Genomic DNA, 22,081 nt, shown 5'->3' with positions numbered 1-22,081 from the left:
TTTTTAATTAGTCTGCACTCATCTAAGACTATTCAAAACTAATCCAATTTTTGACTTTAACATCCTTTCTTCGATAGACTGAAGCAATGTTTAAAAAGCTCTGTGTGTTATTTAGAAAAGCACAATGAATATCAGTTTTTAAACACACATACATGCACACAAACATTTTAAGAAACCCATTAAGGTATTCTAAGTAAACAATCACTCGTGTTGAGGAATTTTGTTAAAATAATAGAAAAAGTCAAAGTAGCAACCTAGAAACACTGATAGTTACTCCTCCCTCCAAAGCAGTGGTTCTCACCCTTCCTAATGCCGTGACCCTTTAACACAGTTCCTAGTGCTGCTGTGGTGGCCTCCAATTATAAAATTGTACACCTGGACAACCAACCATAAAATTAGTTCATTGTTACTTCATAACTAATTCTGCTACTGTTATGAATAGTAATATAAATATCTGATGTGGGACCCCCTCAAAAGGGGTTGAGATCCACAGGTTGAGAACTGCCACACTGATGATGCTTTCTAAGGGGGTCTCACCTGTTTTCGAGCGTCCACATCAGCAGCATCTTCGATGTAAGTATCATCTATTTCACGTTCTTCTAGCTCCTTCTCAGCATTTTCTGGTAGAACAATTTCAAAATCATTCTTGGGTGCAGGGAGACCCAACAAACCCAGACGGAGATGCTCACGAGATTCTCTTTCCTGTAAAAAGAATTGGTCCTTCTCAATTTACACCATAAATACAAGCTAACGTTCTCTAGAATTGGTGGCACGGGCCTACAACTATAAAACTCAGAAAGCTGAGGCAGAAGGATTGCCACAAATGCAAAACCAGCTTGGGTCTCAAAAAACAAAAAGTTTCTGAAACAATTGGCTTGGGGCTAGCAAGACGGCTCAGCCAATAAAGATGCTTGCTGCCGAGACTGATCATCTGAGTCTGATTCGTAAGGTACACACGATGGAAGGAGAGAACCAACTCCGGCAAGTCATCCTCTGACCCATACATACATACATAATGTATGTGCACCCACTTATGCCACATGCACATACACTTAGTAAGAAAATAATATAAATTTTAAATGTTTATGTAAAAATAAAACTTAGTAGAAAAATGATCCTAACTTCAGAAATAGATTTTTGTTTATTCTCTTATCTTCCTACATTAAGATCAAACAAAACCTTGACTTGCAATAAATCAGTGTATTTGGAAAATGTCTCAAAGCTAACTCTTTAGGGACAGAGAAAAAAGCTGTTAGAACTTGCATTTGATAATACAAAAGGGGGAGGGGGATGCTGGAGAGATGGCTCAGCAGTTACAAGCACTGGCAGTTCTTCCAAAGCACCTGCATTCAATTCCAAGCACACACATGGCAGCTCCCAATTGTCTCTATCTCCAGCTCCAGGGGATCCAATACCCTTACAGAAACATACATGCAGGCAAAACACCAATACACATAAAAATAAAAGATTAAATTTTAAAATTTAGGGCTGGAACTGTCTCTCAGTGCAGAACACCTGTTTGGCAGATTGAAGGTCCCTAAGTTCAATGCCAAGTGTTGAATATACCAATAGAAAATAGAACTGACACTTACCATCTGCTTCACATAAGAGGGGTCACTGTAGTCTGCCATTCCATCCTCTGGATTAATGTTTAACTTATCTCTAAGTGGTGTTCTACCTGGGGTAGCATTAGGGACGGGTTTGGGGGTAGTTCCACTTCGGGGAGTCAGCCCTTCAGCTCCATTAGAAGGAGTCCTAGACAAACAGAAATCTAAGTCATGGTAAATGCATAAAATGAGGAATAGAGACACCAAAACCTTTGTCTTGCTTTATCTTATCTAAATTAAGTTTGGTTTGGTAAACATACTATTTACATATACTGTATTGGCTTCTAGACCTAACTGCATTCCTGTTATTAGGTCCACCAAACATTTTTGACCTTCGATGCATTAGGCTAAGAACAGGCAGGTAGGTTAGCCCCAGAGGCACTCAAAGGCCCTGGTGACTCATTTAGTTCAGTATACTCATTTACAGTCTCAAGTCATATTCATTCCCATCAAATGTGCACTTTAAGTGGTTTATGCTTTATTGTTTTGTTTGGAAACTAAACACATTTTTAGAGTCACACTTAAGTATGAACAGACTGGGTTTAGACTATCTTAAGAATAAAGTCCAGCAGCAACTTATATTTTAATTATTCAAAGCCTTTCTGGTTTTGGATTCCAGATTGACGATACTGTCAGACAGCTGTTCCCAACAGGTATGGTGTTATCATTTAAGACATGATCTCTGCCCCCCAAGGAACTTACAATCTATTTGAGAGGCAAAATACACACAGGAAAATAAAAATTAGGCTCTCTTTAGCCTCACAAGAAGCAATAAATATTATACAAAGACTAGCTTCCGATGCTTCCTGATTCTGCTGTCATCTAGAAGTGTAATGGACCGTGGGGATTTCTATCCTAAAAAACCCATAGAGGGCAGACCTAACACCTAAAAATAAATACCAGGGCTAGAGAGATGGCTCAGAGGTTAAGAGCACCCCGCCTGCTCTTGCAGACCAGACCCAGGTTCAATTTCTAGCACCCACATAATGGCTGGCTACCAACCATCTTTAACTCCAGTTCTTCTGGCCTCCAAGGACACCAGGTACACCCAATTAGGAAACATCAGAAAGATAAGTTGAACATTATTTCCATTCTCTGTCAACATATTCAAAAACAAACAAACAAACAAACAAAAAACCACATTCTGCCCAGGTCCTTAGATTCAAGTTTTTCTAAAATGTGAAACATACTGATTTTCACAATACCTGAAAGGGGTAGACAGAACCGTATTTGGAGTCTGCACAACCTGCCGCTGTGGGGTCACACCAGAGAAGTCACTCTCATGCAGTGGGGTATTAAGCCCACCTTTCAATGGAGTGTCCACATTGGTCAAAGCCATGAGGTTCTGAGCTTCCTGCAGGTAAAGAAGAGTGCACAATTATTCAGAGTCTAGCAGAGCCCTCCCTCTGGTGATACAGGCAGAATTTCTATACATTCTATCAATCAAAACCAAGAAAATGAATACTATGCCCTAAAAGAATTCAACCCTCTCATTCTTTGTCAACCTAACACATCATATCAGGAATTCTGAATAAAGTTACATGTCACCAGGTGTGGCTGCCACCTGCCTGGAATGCCAGCACGTAGGCTACACCTACGCCCCTACAGTTCATCAGAGGCAAAATGAAGTTAAGGATATACCATGAGGCAGCAGCTGCCATTTGTGAGAGGTACTGACACACAGTGTCCTTGCACTGCTCTGCTCCATGTCCAGTGTTCTGAGCCAGCCCCGGGAACCAATAGCAGCAGCTCCACAGTTTCAGATACAATAGCCACCGAGAGTCAGCAACTGGAAGGGAGGCCTTAGAAAGATGGCTCAAAGGATAAAAGCACAGGCTGCTCTTCAAGAAGACCCAGGTTCAATTCCAGGCACACACAAGGCAGAACCCAACTGTCTGTAACTCAAGTTCCAAGGATCCAACACCCTTTTCTGACCTATGCAGGGACCACACCTAAATACTGCAGATATACTGCAGACAAAACACCTATACACAGAAAACTCAGAAGCATGAAACTGTAAGTAAGGCCTGTACCTTCTTGACAAGTACAAAATTGAGGTGGAGGGCCAGGCCAACTCCAAAATGTTGTGAATAAACAGCTTCTGTGCTATAAGAAATGCTCTGGGATCATGGTCATCAAGATTGGTTCAAACTGTTGGCCCTACCCATACAAAACCACACCATGCTGTGTCCTCCATACTGATACTTTAAAAAAAAAAAAAAAAAAAAAAAAAAAGTCAGTGACAGGCTCACTATAGGATACGCCAGCATACCTGCAGAATTCTGTCCTGGGAGGCTGGTGTCCGTGGGGTTCTCAGCGCGATGCTGTTGTTTGTGACATTGTATTCAGACAGGAGAGTGCTGGAAGCAGAGTTTGTGATTCCAGACTCTTCTGCAGTCTGCCGAGCAACTTCACTGGCCTGGCCTACTTTGACAACTTCTTGGAGTTCTGCATCTGAAATCTAAAGGACAAGATCAGCCTGGTAAACTCTTTAACAGAGAACAGATCAGCATAAACTTCCCATGTTTTAGAAGACTTGCTGGAGCTGGGCCAAGGGCAGACCTCACTGAACCACTTAACTATGCCTGACTTTAAAATTTTCAAGCTAGAATTTTAAGCCTTCCTTTTACTATTAGGGTGAGGGGTAGGGGGATTCACAGGTATATTTCCATACTTAAGTGTTTTAGTATTTTTATTAATTCATTCAGAACTCCACACAATGTTTATTGATCATATTTAACACCCCCTGAGCTCTTCCCAGATTTAGTTCATCCTCCCTACCCACCCACCTCCATGGTTTCCTTTTTTAAATAGGGAGTGGGTCATAAATTTGCATGCCACCCTTGCACAGGAGCCATGATAATCTTTGAATTGTCCCAATGTCAGTGTATGTGCTCACTATACTTAATGTTTTACACTAACATACTGACAGATTGCTTGCACCAAGAACATAGCCCTTGTTCAAAACTATTAATGAGAAGAAAATACTACTGAAAATCAACTATCACACAGACCATTGAATCACAAGGTATCTAGAAAAATCTAAAAGTGTTACTTCTATAATTTTACCAAAAGAAATGAATATCCTAAAGAATATTAAGAAAAAGATTCAATTAAGAACTACCATCAGTAGAAGCAGAAGCATGTGACAAACTGTGTTTATGTCTCATCAATGGACTGTCTCCATGTGGTATCTCCATTAGACTGTGGGTTTCTTGAGCAGTAAGCACAGGCCTGAGACAGCCCATCGGTATTTGCTGAATATGCTACACACATGTAAATTCACACAACCACAGGCTTATCCAATTACCTGAGGAGCAGGCAGCACTAACTTGCTTCTCTTTTTAGTAAATTCAGAGACACCACTAGTTTGAAGAATAGCTGAAGGTAAATCGGATTCCTTTTTCCTTTTTAAATGCTGCTTGTCTTTTTTTCTATCTCTTCCTTCTTTTTCACTATCATGGATCAAAAGAGATTTTGAGTTACACATAGGCATATCAAAAGCTATATAAATATTAAGACTTTAAACAACTCCATTTCTAAGAAAATAATTAAAAAGAAAAAAGTATGTCAGGCTGTCCTGACATAATTGATCTGGAATATTTGAAAGGAATACAAACATAATTATTAACACTGACTTAAGTACTAAAATTTAAAACCTAGAACTATAAAGATCTGTAAAACATTTTATGTCAAAAATACAATAACTCTACTATGTTTATACCTACACAGAAATCCATGGGAAGAATAGAAAATGATGGAAATGAGTATGCAGACAAAGATAAATGAAGGAGACAGAATTAAAATACATCATAAATACTTAAATCTCCCATTATTAAGTTACTTTGATTTTAAAGGGTCATACAAAACTTTTTAACATTTTATTTGGGGTTGGGAAATCCCCATGTGCAATGATGTATGTGTAGGATTCTGAGGACAACAGGTAGGAGCTGGCCCTCTCCTTCCACCATGTGGGTCCTAGATAGGGAACTCAGGTCATCAGGTTTGACAGCAGGTCCCTTTACACACTGGGTCATCTTGCTGCCCAACTACAGAAAAAACTATTAAGAGTATTGTCATATGACAATGACAAATGACACCAAAGGTTTTTGAAAGCCTAACCCAGCCTCAGGCGTATTTGAAAGCTCTACCTGTTTTCTTTCCTACCCCAGCCAGGTCTATTCCTTCCAAATGATTAGTTTTCTTCTCTTTGATCTACTTGAAGAGGCCCCATAAACAAAGGTCCTAACACTCAAGAAAACTGTATTATAGTGGTTATAGAATACATACATATTACAGAGTATAATATATGCTGTAGGCTATTATATACTATATAATACACATTCTGGTTTATAGTAGTATAGCTAAGTAAAATTTCCTATTGATAGAAATGAAAGTGATCTGAGTTGCAAATAAAATTTTCTGACGGTCATAAATAAAACCCACCCTACAACCTGCAAATAGATTCACAGAAACACTTATCTCTAAAATGGGCAAAGAGAGACAAAAACATAAACCAAGTGTGAAGATTTGAGAATGCGGCAAACACTTCTTTTCTTTGTAAGAAAAAAAAAGGAAATTTTTCTTCACCTTAAAAATAAAGCTGGTTAGAGATGGCTCAATACAACAAAGGTATTTACCACATGAGCTCAATGACCTGAATTGACGGCCAGAAAGAGTCAACTCCGTCCACAAGGGTATCTTGGCTCCACACATATTCCAGAATGAACACACACACAAACCTGAATTCCTAGAGCTAAAGAGATGAAGTCAGGCGGATCCCTGCATCCCAAAGACCAAAACTTGGTGAACTCCAGGACAATGAGAAACCTCATCTCAAGTAGCAAGGTAAGACTGAGGTTATAGCTCAACAGTAGAGCTCATCTACACAATGAGTTCCAGAGCACCCAGGAATACATGGTGAGATATGTCTCCAAAAAAAATTAAGGCTGGGCATTGGTGGTGCATGGGAGACAGGCAGATCTCTGTGAGTTCTTGAGGCCAGCCTGGTCTATACAGAGCAAGTTCCAGGTCAGACTCCAAAGCTACACTGAGAAACCCTGTCTTGAAAACCAAAAAAAAAAAAGAAAAAAAGAAAAAAAATAAGTAAACCAATAAATAATAAAGGTGTCATTAGTAATGGTAATCAGGCTGAAGAGATGCATCGGCAGGGTTAAGGACACTGGCTGCTCTTCCAGAGGACCCTAGTTTGATTTCCAACACCCATATAATGGTTCACAACTATCTCTAACTCCAGTTCCACAGGATTCAATGTCCTCTTCTGGCCTCCATAAGTACCTGGCACACATGAGGTACATATGCACACAGGCACAAAACCCATGCAGATTCAAAAAAATGTCAGTGAGTAAATAGTCCACTAAAACACAAGCACTAATTCAAGAAACACACATCAGGTCGGTGAGATGGTTTAGCAGGTAAAGTCACCTGCCTCCCAAACGTGACAACCCCATGACACATGGCAGAGGGAGAGAAACAATCCTGTCTTCTGACCTCCAAGTGACTGCCATGACAAACACACATAAACACACAAAACAAATACACGCACATACAATAAATAAATAGTTTTTTACAAGAACTGCTTATCATATTGTATAGTAAAAACATGACAAAGGTAAAAGCATAAGGAGACACCCCTCCCTCTAAATTGTAAAATCCCAGCCTTCCCCAAGTCCTGCTGCACCTATTTCCAAACTCAAAGGACTCACGATCTTAGCTCCCCATCGAGATCCTGCTGTCGTAACTTCCTGAAGTCTGCATCAAGGGCTTGGTAATTTTCCTCAGAAGTATCATAAAAACCAAGAGCTGGCTTTTTTTCAAATGGGATCTCAGCATTATAATCAACTCCTCTCTTCTTTTTCCTTTTCTTCTGAATTTCTATGCCAGCTGCTCGAAGCTCTCGTCTTTTCTGGAGGGCAGCAAGGCGCCTGGAGAAGAAAAATGCAGAACCACTTGGAAAATCAACACTGCCAGGGAAAGATGGGTTAATCCAACAGCGTTAAGAAAGCTAGCCATTTGCTCAAACCATTAACTCACACCATTTGCCAAATTCCAGTTCTGATTTTAAAACACAATAAGGCAAAAAGGGAAAAGCAGAGAAGCTGTAAAAGTGAATGTGTACCTTACCTCTCTGAGTAAGAAATATAGCTACTAATAAATTAGGCAGCAAATGTTGAGATTTACATTTTATAACTGCGGCACAAAAAATTCATAAAACTTGCTACTTATCAGAAATGGTTAAATAAAGTTTATGTACAAGGTGAACCTAGGAGGACTTGGGGGGTGAATATGATCAATACAGTGTATGAAATTCTAAAGAAAATTTAAAAAAAAATCTTTAAATTTCATGTTAACTTTTTTGTTTTGGTTTGGTTTTTTGAGACAGGATTTTTCTGTGTAGCTTTATAGTCTGTCCTGAACTAGCTCTTATATACCAGGCTAGTCTCAAACTTACAGAGACCCACCTGCCTATGCCTCCTGACTGCTGGGATTAAAGGCTTGTACCACCACTACCCCGCTTAATTTTGTAAACTTTTAAATCTATTTTTCTTTTTTTTTTAATGTGTATGTATGTCTGTGTAAGTGAACATGTGCATGCAGCACCCAAGAAGTCCAGAAGAGGGTGCTAGAACTCTTGGAGCTGGAAATAGAACACACACACACACACACACACACACACACACACACACACACACACACACACACGTAAAAAGCAAACAGCCTCCAGCGAAAATCAACTGGGATGGCTGTCTTCACAAAATGAGTTTAGTTAGAGCCAAGCGGTAGTGGTGCAGTTCCTGTAAACCCAGCACTCAGGAGGCAGGAACAGGCAAATCTGAGTTCAAGGCCAGCCTGGTCTACAGAGCAAGTACTAGGACAGCAACGGCTACACAAGAGAAACACTGCCCTGAAAACATCAAAAAAAAAAAAAAAAATTTAGAAACTTACATTAAAAGCTGAACTTTTTCATTTTTTTTTTAAAGCCACTTCTCTGACTTCAACCAAGAAAATAAATCAACTCAAGTAAGGACTTAATCTGAGAATGTTTTGTTGAACACTGGCTACAATCTAATTTGCCAATAAGAATTAACTAAATGAATTTACAAAAGATGTTAAGGCAAGGCTCTACATTAATTTCTGGAGTATATAACTTCTGTATAATCTTGAAAAAAACATTTTATATAAAAATTTACTCTTACATAGGAAGAGGTTTAAGGTAGAGCCAACTAAAATGAACAAATGAAGAAGCATGCAAAAAGTTACATGCATTTTTTTTTTCTATCAGCCAAGCCAGTGTGGAGAAGTCAAGGACAGTGGCAATCAATAGAGGTAAAATTCCATTTAATTCAGTTTTTCCTTTGTATTTCCCAGTGATGCTACAATTTTAGTGAGTTAATGAGAAAATTTATTCACAGTACTAAAAGATAAGAGAAACAAATCACTAACCAGTATATACACAAGTATTATAGCACAGTATATATACCAGTATTAAAGCAATTTCAATAACACACTCTTGAGAAAAAATAAAAGGTCATGGCAAATATATAAACATTCAAAAAAAATCTACCTAAACTTGGTAAGAAAGGCAAGCAGTTAACAGCTAGCTGCAAAGAAACCATCTCCCTTCTACCCACCAGATTCTAGAGGAGGAGGCTCCACACAGCCACAGCCATAACACAGCTCCCTCCTCTCCCTGACAGCTAGACATCACAGGCTTTCAGTCCAGGGGAGGCAGGGCAGGACATCAGCATTTCTCACCCTGCCACCAGACACCCAGCTGCAAAGGCTTCTTCCACCCAAAGAGTTCTCCCCTGGACACACTAGCTGGGAACACAGCCCTAAGAGCTCTTTTTGCTCCAGCTTCTGGAATGAAGATTCCTCCCTGGGAGAGTCAAGGACTGCTGCTTAAGCAAGAGTATCAATCAGAAGGGCAAAGACAGAACCCTGGAGAAGATGCAAGACCTAAAAGCACTTTATCTACAAGATGAACTCCAGCTAAAGGGCACTTTCAAAAGCAGGGGAAGCTGTGGCAAATAGTGACGGGAAGGGGAACAGATTCGTTGTAGACTGAGGTTGACCTGTGGGACCACTAGCTTGACAGAGAGACTGGAAGATAGACAGAGCTCTCCTGGAGCCAGAATAAATAAATGCAAAAGCTGATCTCAGAACGATCTCTTCAAAGGACCCACACTAGATGAGATCTGACTACAGTGCAGTTCATAACCAGAACCCAGCTGAAAGCACTACGGACACAGCTGGGTGCCATGAGGAAAAGGGATCAACAAGAAGCCTGCCCAGACCATGCCTTCCCAGTGACTGTGGAGTCCAAGACTTCCCTCCCTGAGCATGAGCTTTCACTAATGAAGTTGGTCTCAAACAATTAATAAGCTGGAGGGGGAAGGAGTACAGTACCCACAACTATTATATATAAAACATGCAATTTTCAAGAAAATATGAAACTTAGGAAGGAATCAGTTACAGGGGGACTCCAGCAAGATTAACAAAATGAATATGAGATGTGACTATATATGAAATGATCCAATTAAATATATATTAATGGCTTTACAGACATGTACAATGAAAAGTCCTGAAGGATGTATTCAAAAAGTAAATTTCATCCTTTAAATAACAGAAACAAAGACTAAACACATAGGGAACATTCCCAACATCATACTAAGTGAATCTAACTAAAGCATATGCTATTGTATCATCGTGAAAAGATTAACAAAAGTGAAAGGAAAGTCATACTCATTTACAATCAGTGAAAGTGATTTTAAGTTGTAACAGATAAACAATTTAACACCTGGAGTAGTCTTGTCCTATGCTTCACACACAGGTCAGCTCTACCTGTTATAAGACATGAGTGCACAGCTCACATAAACACACAGATGCTAAAGAAATGGTAGATTAAAATCTGCACAGATATACTTCATTCAATCAATCCTAACCAAACTTAAAAGCCTTTCACAGATGCAATCACTGTATTCTCAGTCAACTCATTGGAAAAAAGGCTTTCAAAAAACTGGGTTCCCAAATAGCCTTAAACAAAAGGGGAAAGTATTTTTCCAACCTTACATTACTTAACCCAACAGAATATGGGAGGTAGCTAAGAATTTAGTGCCTCCTCTTAGTTTCTGTTCACTATCCATGTGTGTCACACTCCCATCAAATCTGACATGGCCAGCTATGCCAAAAAGCATCCTCCATCCCAGGATTCAGGCACTGTAAATACAAACACAGTGTTTTCTATACACCAGGTCAAGAAGCAATTTCTAGACAGTGGGGTGGGGAATTAGTCCAATACCCAAATCCCACAAGCCAACAAGCTAACTGCACACAGTTCAAATGGTATTGTTACCAAATTTATCTTGGTTTCTGGGCAACCGAATGATATTAATTATGGATGTAACCAAAAGGAAGCAAGGAAAATGTGGGGGAAAGCCTGAGTAAAAGATGATGCCTAATATAGTTCACTCACTTTTTAAATGCAGAGAGCCTAGAATTTGGTTCAAGGTTCGTTTACTCCCTCTATGTTCTGCTGAGATTCCTGCCTCACAACCAGTATCTGCTCGACATTCATCAAGGAAGGTGAGGAGCTGGTAACTGACAGTCATGTAAATGCCAAGATGCTACAACAGATCAAACAATGGGTCAAATGCCCGTAACTTCTACCACGCTTGACAGCAAAGTATGTTTCCTATAACTACTCTGAAATGGTTAGGAAGAAAACACAGCTGTTTTTGTCTGATCCAGAACAATAAACATACTTAGGAGTAACAGCAAAAATGGGAATTGGCCAGCTCAATTAGTCACTGCCAGAGCTGGCAATCATACAGCTTTCCTGAGCCTACGGATGCACAAATAATTCTTAGTCATGGAATGGAAAACATGCCTTGCTTCTTCCAGCTGCTTCTCTCTTGCTTTCCTCTTAGCCTTCTTTCCTTGAGTATTGGCCAGGCGGGCTCGAGCCTCAGAAAGCATCTCCAGTTCATCTGCAAAAGTGAAGACAAGAAAACTAAGTTCCTTTCCAACATCAGCAGTCAGGCACACCCGAGGGCTTACAACAACAAACAAGAGCATGAATGCACTCACCACTGGTACAAGATAAGTCAGAGAAAGCCAGGTTACAAATCATCCCATCACTAACTTGCTAGCTATGTAAGCCTGGTCGCATATTTACCTCTGTGAACGTTTCCCTTTAAAAGCAGAATAAGAAATCCTACTTCAGAGAAGCTGAGAAGAGCTAAGGAAAGTGAAGTCCTCAAGCATGCAGCAGGTATTCACTCACTGGAAGGTCTACTTTAACATCCTATCATCAATCAACAAACTGCCACACTGATGATGGGGTGTCCTTCTGTATGCTGTGAATGTATGTTTCTCTTACTGGTTGATGAATAAAGCTGTTTTGGACTTTGACAGGAAGGATTTAGCCAGGCAGGAAATATAGGCAGGGCTACCAGACTAGAAGAAGGCTAGGAAGGAAAACACAGAGTCATAAGAAACACCATGTAGCCACCGAAGGAATAACATGCTACAGCATTACAGGTAAGCCACAGCCTCATAGCAATACATAGTTTAATAGAAATGGGTTAATAATTAAGAGGTAGCCAATAAGAAGCCTGAGCCATTGGCCATACAGTTTATAATCAACATAAACTTCATTGTGTTTATTTGAGACTGAAGGGTAGCAGGACAGGGCAGGCAGAAACGTGGGGCAAGAATTTCCATGTAAAACCTGACAAAAATTAAAGAGTTCTGCACTCACCAAAACAGAGCCACACTGGACTTCCTAATCTCATACACAGACCCATTCGGTCCATGGCGCAGAGACACTGTAGCAGTCGAGCTTGAACACAGCATGCCATGTTCCGCCCCCGGTGGACAGAGGCTGCACCTCCAAGCCTCAGAGCATGCTGCACGGCAGATTAGCTTTCACTCATACAGACAAAAAAGGGTTATGGGCAGTGTGCTACAAGCTGCTTGATGGCGGCATCGACAAGAGTCGAGGAGGTGAGCCCAGCTTCCAGAACTGGCAGTAAACATACCACCGCCGATTTGGATACTGAACTGGGTATAGCCAGCAGCCAGCCGCCACTTTAATCTTACTCATACTGCTTAGCAGATTAAAGACTCATGTGGTCAGAAAAAGAGATACACAGTAAAGGCAGATTCAGAGAAACAAAACCTCTAAACAGTATACAGTGTGTTTAAAAATATACATAGGCTTGGGAGAGAAAAGAAAAAGGATAAAGTCCTTTAAAAGAAATAGAGTAGCTAGGTGTGGTGGCATATGCCTTTAATCCCAACACTCAAGAGGCAGAGGCAGGTGGATCTCTGTGATTTCAAGGCCTGCCTGGTCTAGAGTGAGGTCAAGGACAGCCAAAGTTACAGAGAAACCCTGTCTCAAAAAAACAAAATCCATACCAATGCAAAATATATTCATTTCTATATCATATTCCTTTTTTTTTTTTAAAGAGACTGACTGTGATCATTAACCATTATATAACCAACCCCATTTAAATGAAAACACTTATAAACAATATTTGGGAATGTGGGTGTAGTTCTCTCCAAACTGCTTCCTGCTGTTTGAGAGTGCTGTCAATCCAAGGGGAATCCTGAGAAAACCCAGAACCATGGCCAATCTTGGCTATCAGTCTGTGAGGCTGCATCGTCTCAGCTGTTTTGGATGTTGGAAGCCACTGCTTCAGAGGGTCTTACCTGATCAAACCATAGTAATAACAACTAATCATGAGGCTCTGATAACCATCCACGCAACAAGTACAAGACTTAGTTAGATTCCACTTACATCACTGTCTTCTCTCTACTCTTCCCTCCGTAAAAACTACCAATTCAGTATCTCCAGGGGAGGGCCTGGTGCCTATAGCTTTAAAAGTTTCCTAAGACACAAGGATGTCTACAGCCTAGTCACTGACTAGTCACCCTTGGGAACAGCTGCAGTCACTTTTAAATCTGCACAACTACTGAGTGTCTGCAGGAAGGTAAAGGACATATTCTCCAACCCCAGCAGGGAAGAATCAAGTTCAGAGAGCCTGTATGACTTTGCTAAGGTCAAACAGCTAATAAATAGCAGCTACAGATCCACAGCCTAACCCTTGACTCGGGACTCACCGCCTCACAGAACCATAGCAACTCTCGAGCATTGTCTTGCAGCATAGCACTTTCGTGGAGAGTAAATCAGCCTGAGGTCTAAGACACCCTGAGGTTCAATATATTAGCTTGCTGCCTCTTTCTAGAAATGGAATGGAAACAGGATCCTGAAAGCTCACCACTCATCTCTGGGACATCTGCCTACTACATTGCTCAATTCATCAATGACATGAAAAATGGAAAATAAAGGTATCAGCCAAAAAAGCAGCTACTCTGTCATTTTACAAAAGGAAGGGCCAGGCATATATGGGGAGATACTTAAAGTAACCACTGGCAGACCTGGGATTCTAAAGTCAGGAGTTGAAGGAACTAAAAAGAACATAAGGAAGGTCTGAGTCATCTATAGACATCAAGCATCCACTTACCCTCATCCATATCAATCGGATCAGGTCGAGCTGGTTTTGTCTCTGGATTTGGGTCTATCTCTCCAGGTTTAAGCTTTCGGGGGTCATCTGTCGTTTCCTCCTCATTGTCCCTTTGGGCAGTTTTGTCCCTTGGGGGGGACAGATGAGTTAATCACAATATCACACCACTTGATATTAGAATTACCAAGGTTCCTAGCTCTGGCACTCTTTCTTATAGAAAATAGTACCTACTAATGCTTCATGTAAATAAAGTGGCACTAAAATCCTCTGATTTCAGTGTTTTCACTCACAAAGGAACAAGCAGCCTTCATTCACAAATGCTGAGCACTCAGGCAAATTAAGACACTACTGAACACAACAAAAACATCCTAATGAATCCTCAGCAGCACTGGTGATGGGAGATCCTTATGTACTCACTTGTTCTCTCATTTTTCTAAGATGAGTATGACCTGCATACTTTGTAACAGAAGACATAGTATACACAACCATGTGACATTTGGAATACAGAGTTCAATGGTTTTAGTTTCTCTGGCTTTAACCAGTCATAATCGGAAATGCTGCAAGTATGTTCAGCACAATAACACACATACATATTCTTCAAGATGCTCTAAAAGGCCCACTTACAGGAGAAATTCATAGTGTTCCAAGCACTGGGCTGCTGTTCTTCCAATGATTGGAGCAATGGTCCTCCACTGTGTTGGCATCAGCTTGGCCAAGTGTAACAGTTTTTCTTCCTCTTCTCTAGACCACTCGGTTTTTTTAATGCTTGGATCCAGCCATTCATACCTATTAGAGACAGCATTTCACACATTAGTCAGGGACCCAGTATAACCCTCCAATTTACACATTAGATGTATTGACTGTCTATAAGTCACATGCTTTCATCCCTCAAACACTAACACTATTCTTTCCGTCAAGAAAAGATTCATTGTAAAGTTAAACTTACTCATCTTCCCTCTTCACATTACAGTGTGTTTTAAGTGTGTAAAATTAGTAACACTTAGCCAGGCGGTGCCTTTACTCCCAGCACTCGGGAGGCAGAGACAGGCAGATCTCTGTGAATTAGGGGCCGGCTCATCTGCTATACTTTTAAATTTTAAAGTAAACTACTATGGTATCCTCCGCCTTCTACTGTCTGCCTGATCTACCCCATCTATCACACAGTTAGCTGGGTGAGAGTCTACCCAAGTTTCTAAGTCCTCACCACCACTGGGGCTGGAGCTCAGCTGGAGCTTAAAGAGACTTTGAGAAAAGGGACTCAAATTACCAAAACCTGCAAACCACCTGCTCTGCATCTGACCCTACCCACCATTCACCTGGGGAACAGGGCCATTTCATGTAACCCAAACTACTCTCAAAGCACATGGGTATTCATTCAATTCAAGACCAAATGCCTGTGTCAACCATCCTGTGACTTAATAAGGATGACAGACAGGTGGAATATTGGTGTGTGTTGCTTTTAGTGTAACAAATATGAAATACTGCAACCCTATTACAAGGAAACCAACCACTATGACCTGGCCTAGAAAAATCAAGCATTGTTTAGCATTACTTCTTAGGGAAAGCAAGTCCTAAAGCAACCAATTTATAAACTTTCGGAACAAAACTCACTCACTGAGCTGAAACCCAGCTACCTAAGATTCTGTATTTTGTCTCACAAGACATTCTCAAATAAACACATAAACCCACTCAAATAGGGCTGCACAACTGACTCATTAGTGCTAAGTGTTAATATGCTAAATTGTGAGAAAATAGGGCAAAAGGGAGGAAGAAATGGTTTGTTCAAGTCCACATAGGGAACCCATCTCTCTATGCTTCCCTCCCTATCACCATTCTTGCTCTTCTAGGGGAGGTTTCAAAGAGACAGTTCATTCATCACAATCAGGATCCTGTTTTCCACTTACTGGCTGGTACGTACCATCTGGCTTTGCATTGCTTTGCAGATTTCCTATGCAGCAATGAGGCAATCCTAGACCACTGGTTTTTCCCATATTTCATTACCGCTGCTTTCAGAATTTCATCCTAAAAGAGTTGCCAAAAAGAATGCATTCAGTCACAAGCCTCCAAATGAAAAAAGACATAATTTAAACTAATTTAAATTAACTTCTGCAGATTTCCTATAGAGAGACACACACTGTCATTTTGGGGAAGTGGGGGGGGGATGAAAACTTCATTAATAGTTAATGATAAAAAGCATAAAAGAATCAAAAAGAGGTGACTGGAGAGATAGCTTAATGGCTAAGAGCACTGCTCTTTCCCAGCATCCTCATCAGGTGTCAGGGCCCATAAAGACAGCTCTGCTTCATCTTGCCTCAAGGTCAGAGAGTTCAAAACTGTCCTTAGTAAGTTATAAGAGGTAAAGGTCCAAGGTGTAGCTACATAGAGTAGGATATTTGATCTTGGTCATGATGTCTTAGCTAAATAACAAAAGACTTGGTTTGGAGTGTGGTTACTCTTGACCCTCAAGACCAGATAAATGAAACATTGAGTCTAAGCTGTGGTTACCTAATGCCTGGAGCATTAAGGGGAAAAAAAAATCTCTTTGTTCCCTATACATGATAAGTCTTCTGCCATGTTCCTACTATTTAAGAATAGTGAAGATTAAACTAAACTTAGGGTGTTCAGTATTCACTGGATTGCCCTCCAGACTCTTATCATGTGTCTATCTTTTTCTGAAGTGTCTTTACCTACCATTTCTCAATACACACTTCCCCTCTCAGGTTCGAACTGAGCAAGTCCTCTGGATCCGACTGAAGCCCCACAAAGACAGGCTACAACAGATGGGTACCTGTTGCCATCTACAGGCTACCTGGAACTCTAGGGGACCCAAGCTTCTAGCTACTGAGGGCACCTGTACTCATGTGAACATGCCCACACACAGACACATAATTTTAAAAGTGAAAATAAATGAAAACCCTTGAAGGACATCTTACCTGCCTCTTCTCAACAAACTGGAAGTAGAAAAAGTCATTGTTGAAAACAGTAGTTTATGACACCACTTATAAAAATTATTCACCAGTATGCACCTCATTTTCTTCACAAAGGTAAAGTTCACACTATTTAAATATTACTCAAAAAAAAGTTTTCTAAATATCTACTTTGAACCAGATCTTATGTACTCCAGAAAAGAATACAACAGGCCCTAAGAAGCAATTTGAGTCTCTGGTTCAACATTTCCTATCCAGCACCCTACTCACCACGACAGCCCAGGAATCCACAGCACCCTCTACCTCATTATCAGCTCACCCTGTCTAACTACTCCAAACACCAAATGTATTTCACCATGGTACCCAAAACATGCCCCAATCCCAGGACAATCTGCCAGGCAAACCAAGACACCAGAGATCACAGAGCCATACATGAATGCACTTTCCGGTCAGGTTTTTCCACAATGAACTTGAACTGCATGCCTAGTACTTGAACCTCTCTGCTCTATCTCCTCTCATTACTGGTTGGTAGAATGCTCCCCTAGTATGAATCAAGTCCTGGGTTAAAGTCCCATAAGACTTTACATGGTGGTACACACCTGTAGTCTACCTGGAGACAGAGGCAGGACCATGAGGAGCTCAGGATCATCCTCATCTACAGAGCCCACTTTGGGCTACATGAGACCATATCTCAGCACACACACAGGCAAGGTTTTGACCACTACAGAGGAATCCTGCTGCTACTCTTCTTCAGTTCAAATGTAACTTAAGTGAAGTTTTTCTATACTTCAACATATCTTCAACCAAGTCTATATGGCAGGTACCTATGCTAAAAAACTGATTCCCAAACATCACCAAGCAACCTGTTTCATACTAAGCTCTGGACTACCAAAGTCTGGTCCTCCTGCAGTGAGGTCTGATGAGGACAAAAGCAACCTGTTTTTAATGAAAATGCTCAACTGTGTTCTTGCTATCTTAAACTACTAACTCATTGCAAGAAGTAAATACCACTATTTGTTTTATAAAAATGAGTAAACTGAGGCTTTGAAAAGTTATAACTCAGCTGGTGAAGGTGCACCCAGCCCCATGCTTTTTGACAGCCACAACAGGCTGCAGAAAAGACCCAGCAAGATTTAGGTCCTCAGCAGCATACCCTCCATGTGGCAAAGAACCACTGGCAGGCTCTGGATGTGCTTTACTGATAAGCGGGGAAAGCAGGGCCAGGCATCTGCCCTGGGATGGCCTCTAGGCAGCTGACCAAGCAACTCAGGATAGGTCTCCCCAGCCCGAAGGTTCACCAATCCTGAGACTTTAAATTAAAAAGACTCTTTTTTTGCTTTTTTGCATCGGATCGGGTTTGGAGTCTGGAGTCTGGGCACAACACTGAAACCACACAGAAATGCGCTATAAGTAAGCTGTAGCAAATGAAAATGGATGCCACAAAACCAATAGCCACCTCTTTTGTTTGTTTGTTTTGGTTTTTTTTTTTTTTTCAGGACAGGGCTTCTCTTCTCTGTATTGCTTTCGAGTCTGTCCTAGAACTAGCTCTGTAGACCAAGCTGGCCTCGAACTCACAAAGATCCGCCTGCCCATGCCTCCCAAGTGCTGGAATTAAAGGCCAGCACCAACACCACACAGCTATAACAGCTAACTCTTTACAATATGGTTGCTGTCGGTAGTCGCATGCCTTTAATCCCAGCACTAGGGAGCCAGAGGCAAGATGATCTCTTTGAGTCTTCAAAGAGAGTTCCAGGACAGTCTCCAAACCTACAGAGAAACCCTGTCTTTAAAAACTAAAAACAATACGATTAATAGGCTGACTCCAAGAAGTGTTCTGAGCTAGTTTGCAGGGTGGTCAGAAAGATGCCAAGCAATAGGAAGATATCAAGAGACCACAGATGTAAAAGTATTCATACATTCAGTGCATTCGATCAAATGCACGGAGACTTCTATTTTACTTCCTTTCTTCTCCCGTTCCGTTCACCCCTGGCACGATCTACTACATTTCTGAAAGCAAATACGTAGTTTGTCCTAACTGGCTTCTATCCCGGCAAGGGCGGTGCGACTCAAAGGTAAGAGAAAAAAGGCCGTGGGATCTGCAGAGCGGACTGATGATGCCCCGGGTACCGGATAAGCAGAGAGATGCAGACGTAAACGCGTCGCCTGCATCACTGTAAATAAGGAAGTCAATGAAAACCAAAGTTGCGCTCCCAGGGCCTTCCATCACGGCGAAGCGCCGTGCGCGAGCTAAGAAAGGAAGCGGCTGGAGAAAAGCGACGTCCCCCGCAGAGGTCCCGTCTGGGAGGCCACAGGGCCCCTGGGGAGGGTGAGGGGGCGCGCCCGTCACTGAGCAAGTAAGTGTGCTGGGCCCAGCAGATGCCAGGCGGGGGCGGGGGGCGCGGCGGACGGTGCGCAGACAACCCAGGGCCGCACGGCCGGGGTCCCCCGCGGCTCCCCGGACCTCCCCGCGCGTGCGCACACGCTACCGGACCCGGCGAAGGGCAGCGGACGGCGGGAAAGCGGCCTCACCTCGGTATTTCTCCACACGCCCCCTTTGATCATAATCCGAGGCATCTTGGCGGCGGAGTGTCGCGGCGAGCGGCGGAGAGGAGCTTCGAGAAAGTACCAACGGCGCCTCGGCCTCGGGACGCCAAGAGGCACTTCCTCCAAGAGCGACCTTCCGCTTTAAAGAGATCTGCGCAGGCGCAGCTGGGGGGGGGAACCGCCCGGTAAGTCTCGCGAGATCTCAGTGGCCGAAGGGCAAAAGACGCGGCCTGTTGGGGACCCTCAAGCCTCACAGAAAATCATCAAACCGCTGGGGCCAAAGCGCCCGACGTCGCGCGCGGGGCCGAGTCAGGGTGGAGGAAGACAAAACTCTCGCGAGATGACAGAGGTGGCCCTTGGCGGGGAGCGCCGCGGCGGGATTGGTCGTGGCGTCCCGCGAGGGGGCGGGGCGTGAGGGGGCGGGGCCTTCCCAGCCCGGGCCGATCCGCGGAGAGCGGGGTTAGCGTCTCGGCGGGCGCAGGTTGCCGGGCTGCGCCAGGCTGAGTGTGTTTGCATCCGGTAAGTAGTCCCCAGTTGCGGGAGGCTTGTGTCGTCGTCATCTGGACGGTGGAACTGAGGACACGCTTGCTCGTAAATTGCGAGGACAGCTGCGATTCGGCAGAAACGCGGTGAGGTGGCAACTGTCAAACTCCGCCGTCTCCTGCCCCGGTTGTTTCCCCCCCCCCCCCCGGAAATGGGAAAGGGTATCGATAAGCTACCGCCGCCTCCTGTGGAGAGGGCGACAGTGTGCTGTTATGAAGAACACGTGGATTTAGTCATTGCACTCTGCTCTGTCAGCTGCCAGTGTGAGTGCCGAGAAGCCATTTTCTGCCTCTGGGGCTGTCTTTCCCGTGCTTCCTTGTAAGGAATGTGTAACCCTTACCTCCTGCCCGCCCTGCCAGCACATCACTCAGTTATTATGGTTACCACACACACAAAGGCACGCGGGCACGCACATATGCACACCAGCTGGTTGACCAGATCAAAGCATCTCCGCTGGCCGATGAGTCTCCAACCTACCATTGTGTGACACCAGCAAATTGTGTACTGCCTGTGTTTTGAAACTGAAGAGATGAAGATGGGGAGAAAAGACATCACAGATATAGTGGGGGGGGGGGGGGGAATCAAAGCGCAAACCCTAAGATTTAGAAGTAGGTCCTGACCTTGACATGGTCCCTGGTTCAAGAACATTCCCAAGTCATAGCTGCTTTGATTTGGATTTGGCTATTGGAGTTAGGTCTCCAGATTTGTAAGCAAGAGCCCTAATATGTCCACAGTTGGACCAGTTGTCTCCCAGAGCACTTTCAAATCGAATATTCCAAAGATCCATGGTGATGGCTTCTTCCCCTCGGGACCATTTGTGTGCCATCAATTGTTACGATTTTGAAAAGGGTGTCTCTTCCATAAGACATGTTAATGTCATCGGCTAGAAAGTTGCCTCCAAGGATTAGTGATTTGAGAACAAGACACTCTTCTGCATGCCCTTTCCGAGCATAGCAGCCCTGTCAGCTGTCTTTGAACACCTGTGAACACAGAGACTGTGTTGTCCCCTCAGGATTCAGTAGATGGAAAGTCTGGGACATCTGAGATAGAGCCCCACATCCAGACACACCAAGCAGATCTGCTGTCCTCGCAACAGGGTACCTCCAGCACAGGGACTGTGCAGCCAGACGCCATCACTGAACCTTCAGCAAAGCAAGTGGCCACTTCTTAAAAGAGGCTTAAAGAGAAAGGCTCCACGTCTTATCCAACATACTTGTCCCCAAATGTCCCTCAGGAAATTAGTCACATGGAAAACTCCATAAATATATGTTTCGTGTTTTCACTTAAAAAAAAAAAAACAGCGTTTCCCATCTCCACTTTACCAAAATTAAAGCCAATAAGAACTTGTTAGATGAGAAAATATGTTTCTCCCTGTTGTATGTTGAAATACATCTCCAGATAGATACATTCACATCATAACCCCTGGCTGTACATGTAAACTCATTTGGAAATAGTGTAACATCATTATAGATGTGATCGATTTAAAATAAGATTACACTGGTGTGGATCTTACTCTTTAGCCAGTGATTAGTGTCCTCATAAGAAAAACTGTGGTATGCACTTTTAATTCTCACCCCATTCTCCAAACTTTCTCTTATTACATTGTGATTTTAAATTAAATTGTGATTAAGGTTTTTTTTTAAATCTTAGACAAAAAGTCTGCCTTTAGTTATGCACCAGAATAGAAACATACGGAAAGATCCATTGGAATGATTATTGCAGCTGTCCTAGCTGCCACTTACCCCCTGCAACTGCCACAATGGCCTTGGCTCCTTCTAGCCAAACTATAACAACTGTAAATTCCTATTTTCAAATTGAGCACTTTAAAATGGTGTTTGACAACTGACCGAACCCTTCTATGGTTTTCAGGACTGTGATGCCTAGTCTTGGTTTCAACTTGACTGCAGTC

General features: G+C 42.4%; 1 protein-coding gene across 1 annotated transcript in view; it reads right to left on the bottom strand.

Moving 5' to 3' along the window:
• The window catches only part of Cdc5l (cell division cycle 5 like), a 37,102-nt gene extending 17,350 nt beyond the window's left edge, over window positions 1-19,752 (bottom strand). Inside the window, exons 1-11 of the mRNA XM_051204233.1 lie at window positions 19,615-19,752; window positions 16,077-16,180; window positions 14,783-14,944; window positions 14,159-14,286; window positions 11,518-11,617; window positions 7,334-7,552; window positions 4,918-5,062; window positions 3,886-4,068; window positions 2,813-2,967; window positions 1,593-1,755; window positions 538-702 (exon numbers count right to left, since the gene is read on the bottom strand). Of these exons, the coding sequence (XP_051060190.1) occupies window positions 538-702; window positions 1,593-1,755; window positions 2,813-2,967; window positions 3,886-4,068; window positions 4,918-5,062; window positions 7,334-7,552; window positions 11,518-11,617; window positions 14,159-14,286; window positions 14,783-14,944; window positions 16,077-16,180; window positions 19,615-19,659 (1,569 nt within the window). The 5' untranslated portion in view covers window positions 19,660-19,752. The remainder of the gene's footprint in view (window positions 1-537; window positions 703-1,592; window positions 1,756-2,812; window positions 2,968-3,885; window positions 4,069-4,917; window positions 5,063-7,333; window positions 7,553-11,517; window positions 11,618-14,158; window positions 14,287-14,782; window positions 14,945-16,076; window positions 16,181-19,614) is intronic.
• Window positions 19,753-22,081: the final 2,329 nt, after the last annotated feature.

Source organism: Phodopus roborovskii, unplaced genomic scaffold (assembly GCF_943737965.1).
Source record: "Phodopus roborovskii unplaced genomic scaffold, PHOROB, whole genome shotgun sequence".
In the NCBI taxonomy this organism is placed as follows: domain Eukaryota; kingdom Metazoa; phylum Chordata; class Mammalia; order Rodentia; family Cricetidae; genus Phodopus; species Phodopus roborovskii.
This window is presented reverse-complemented; position numbering and strand designations above follow the sequence as displayed.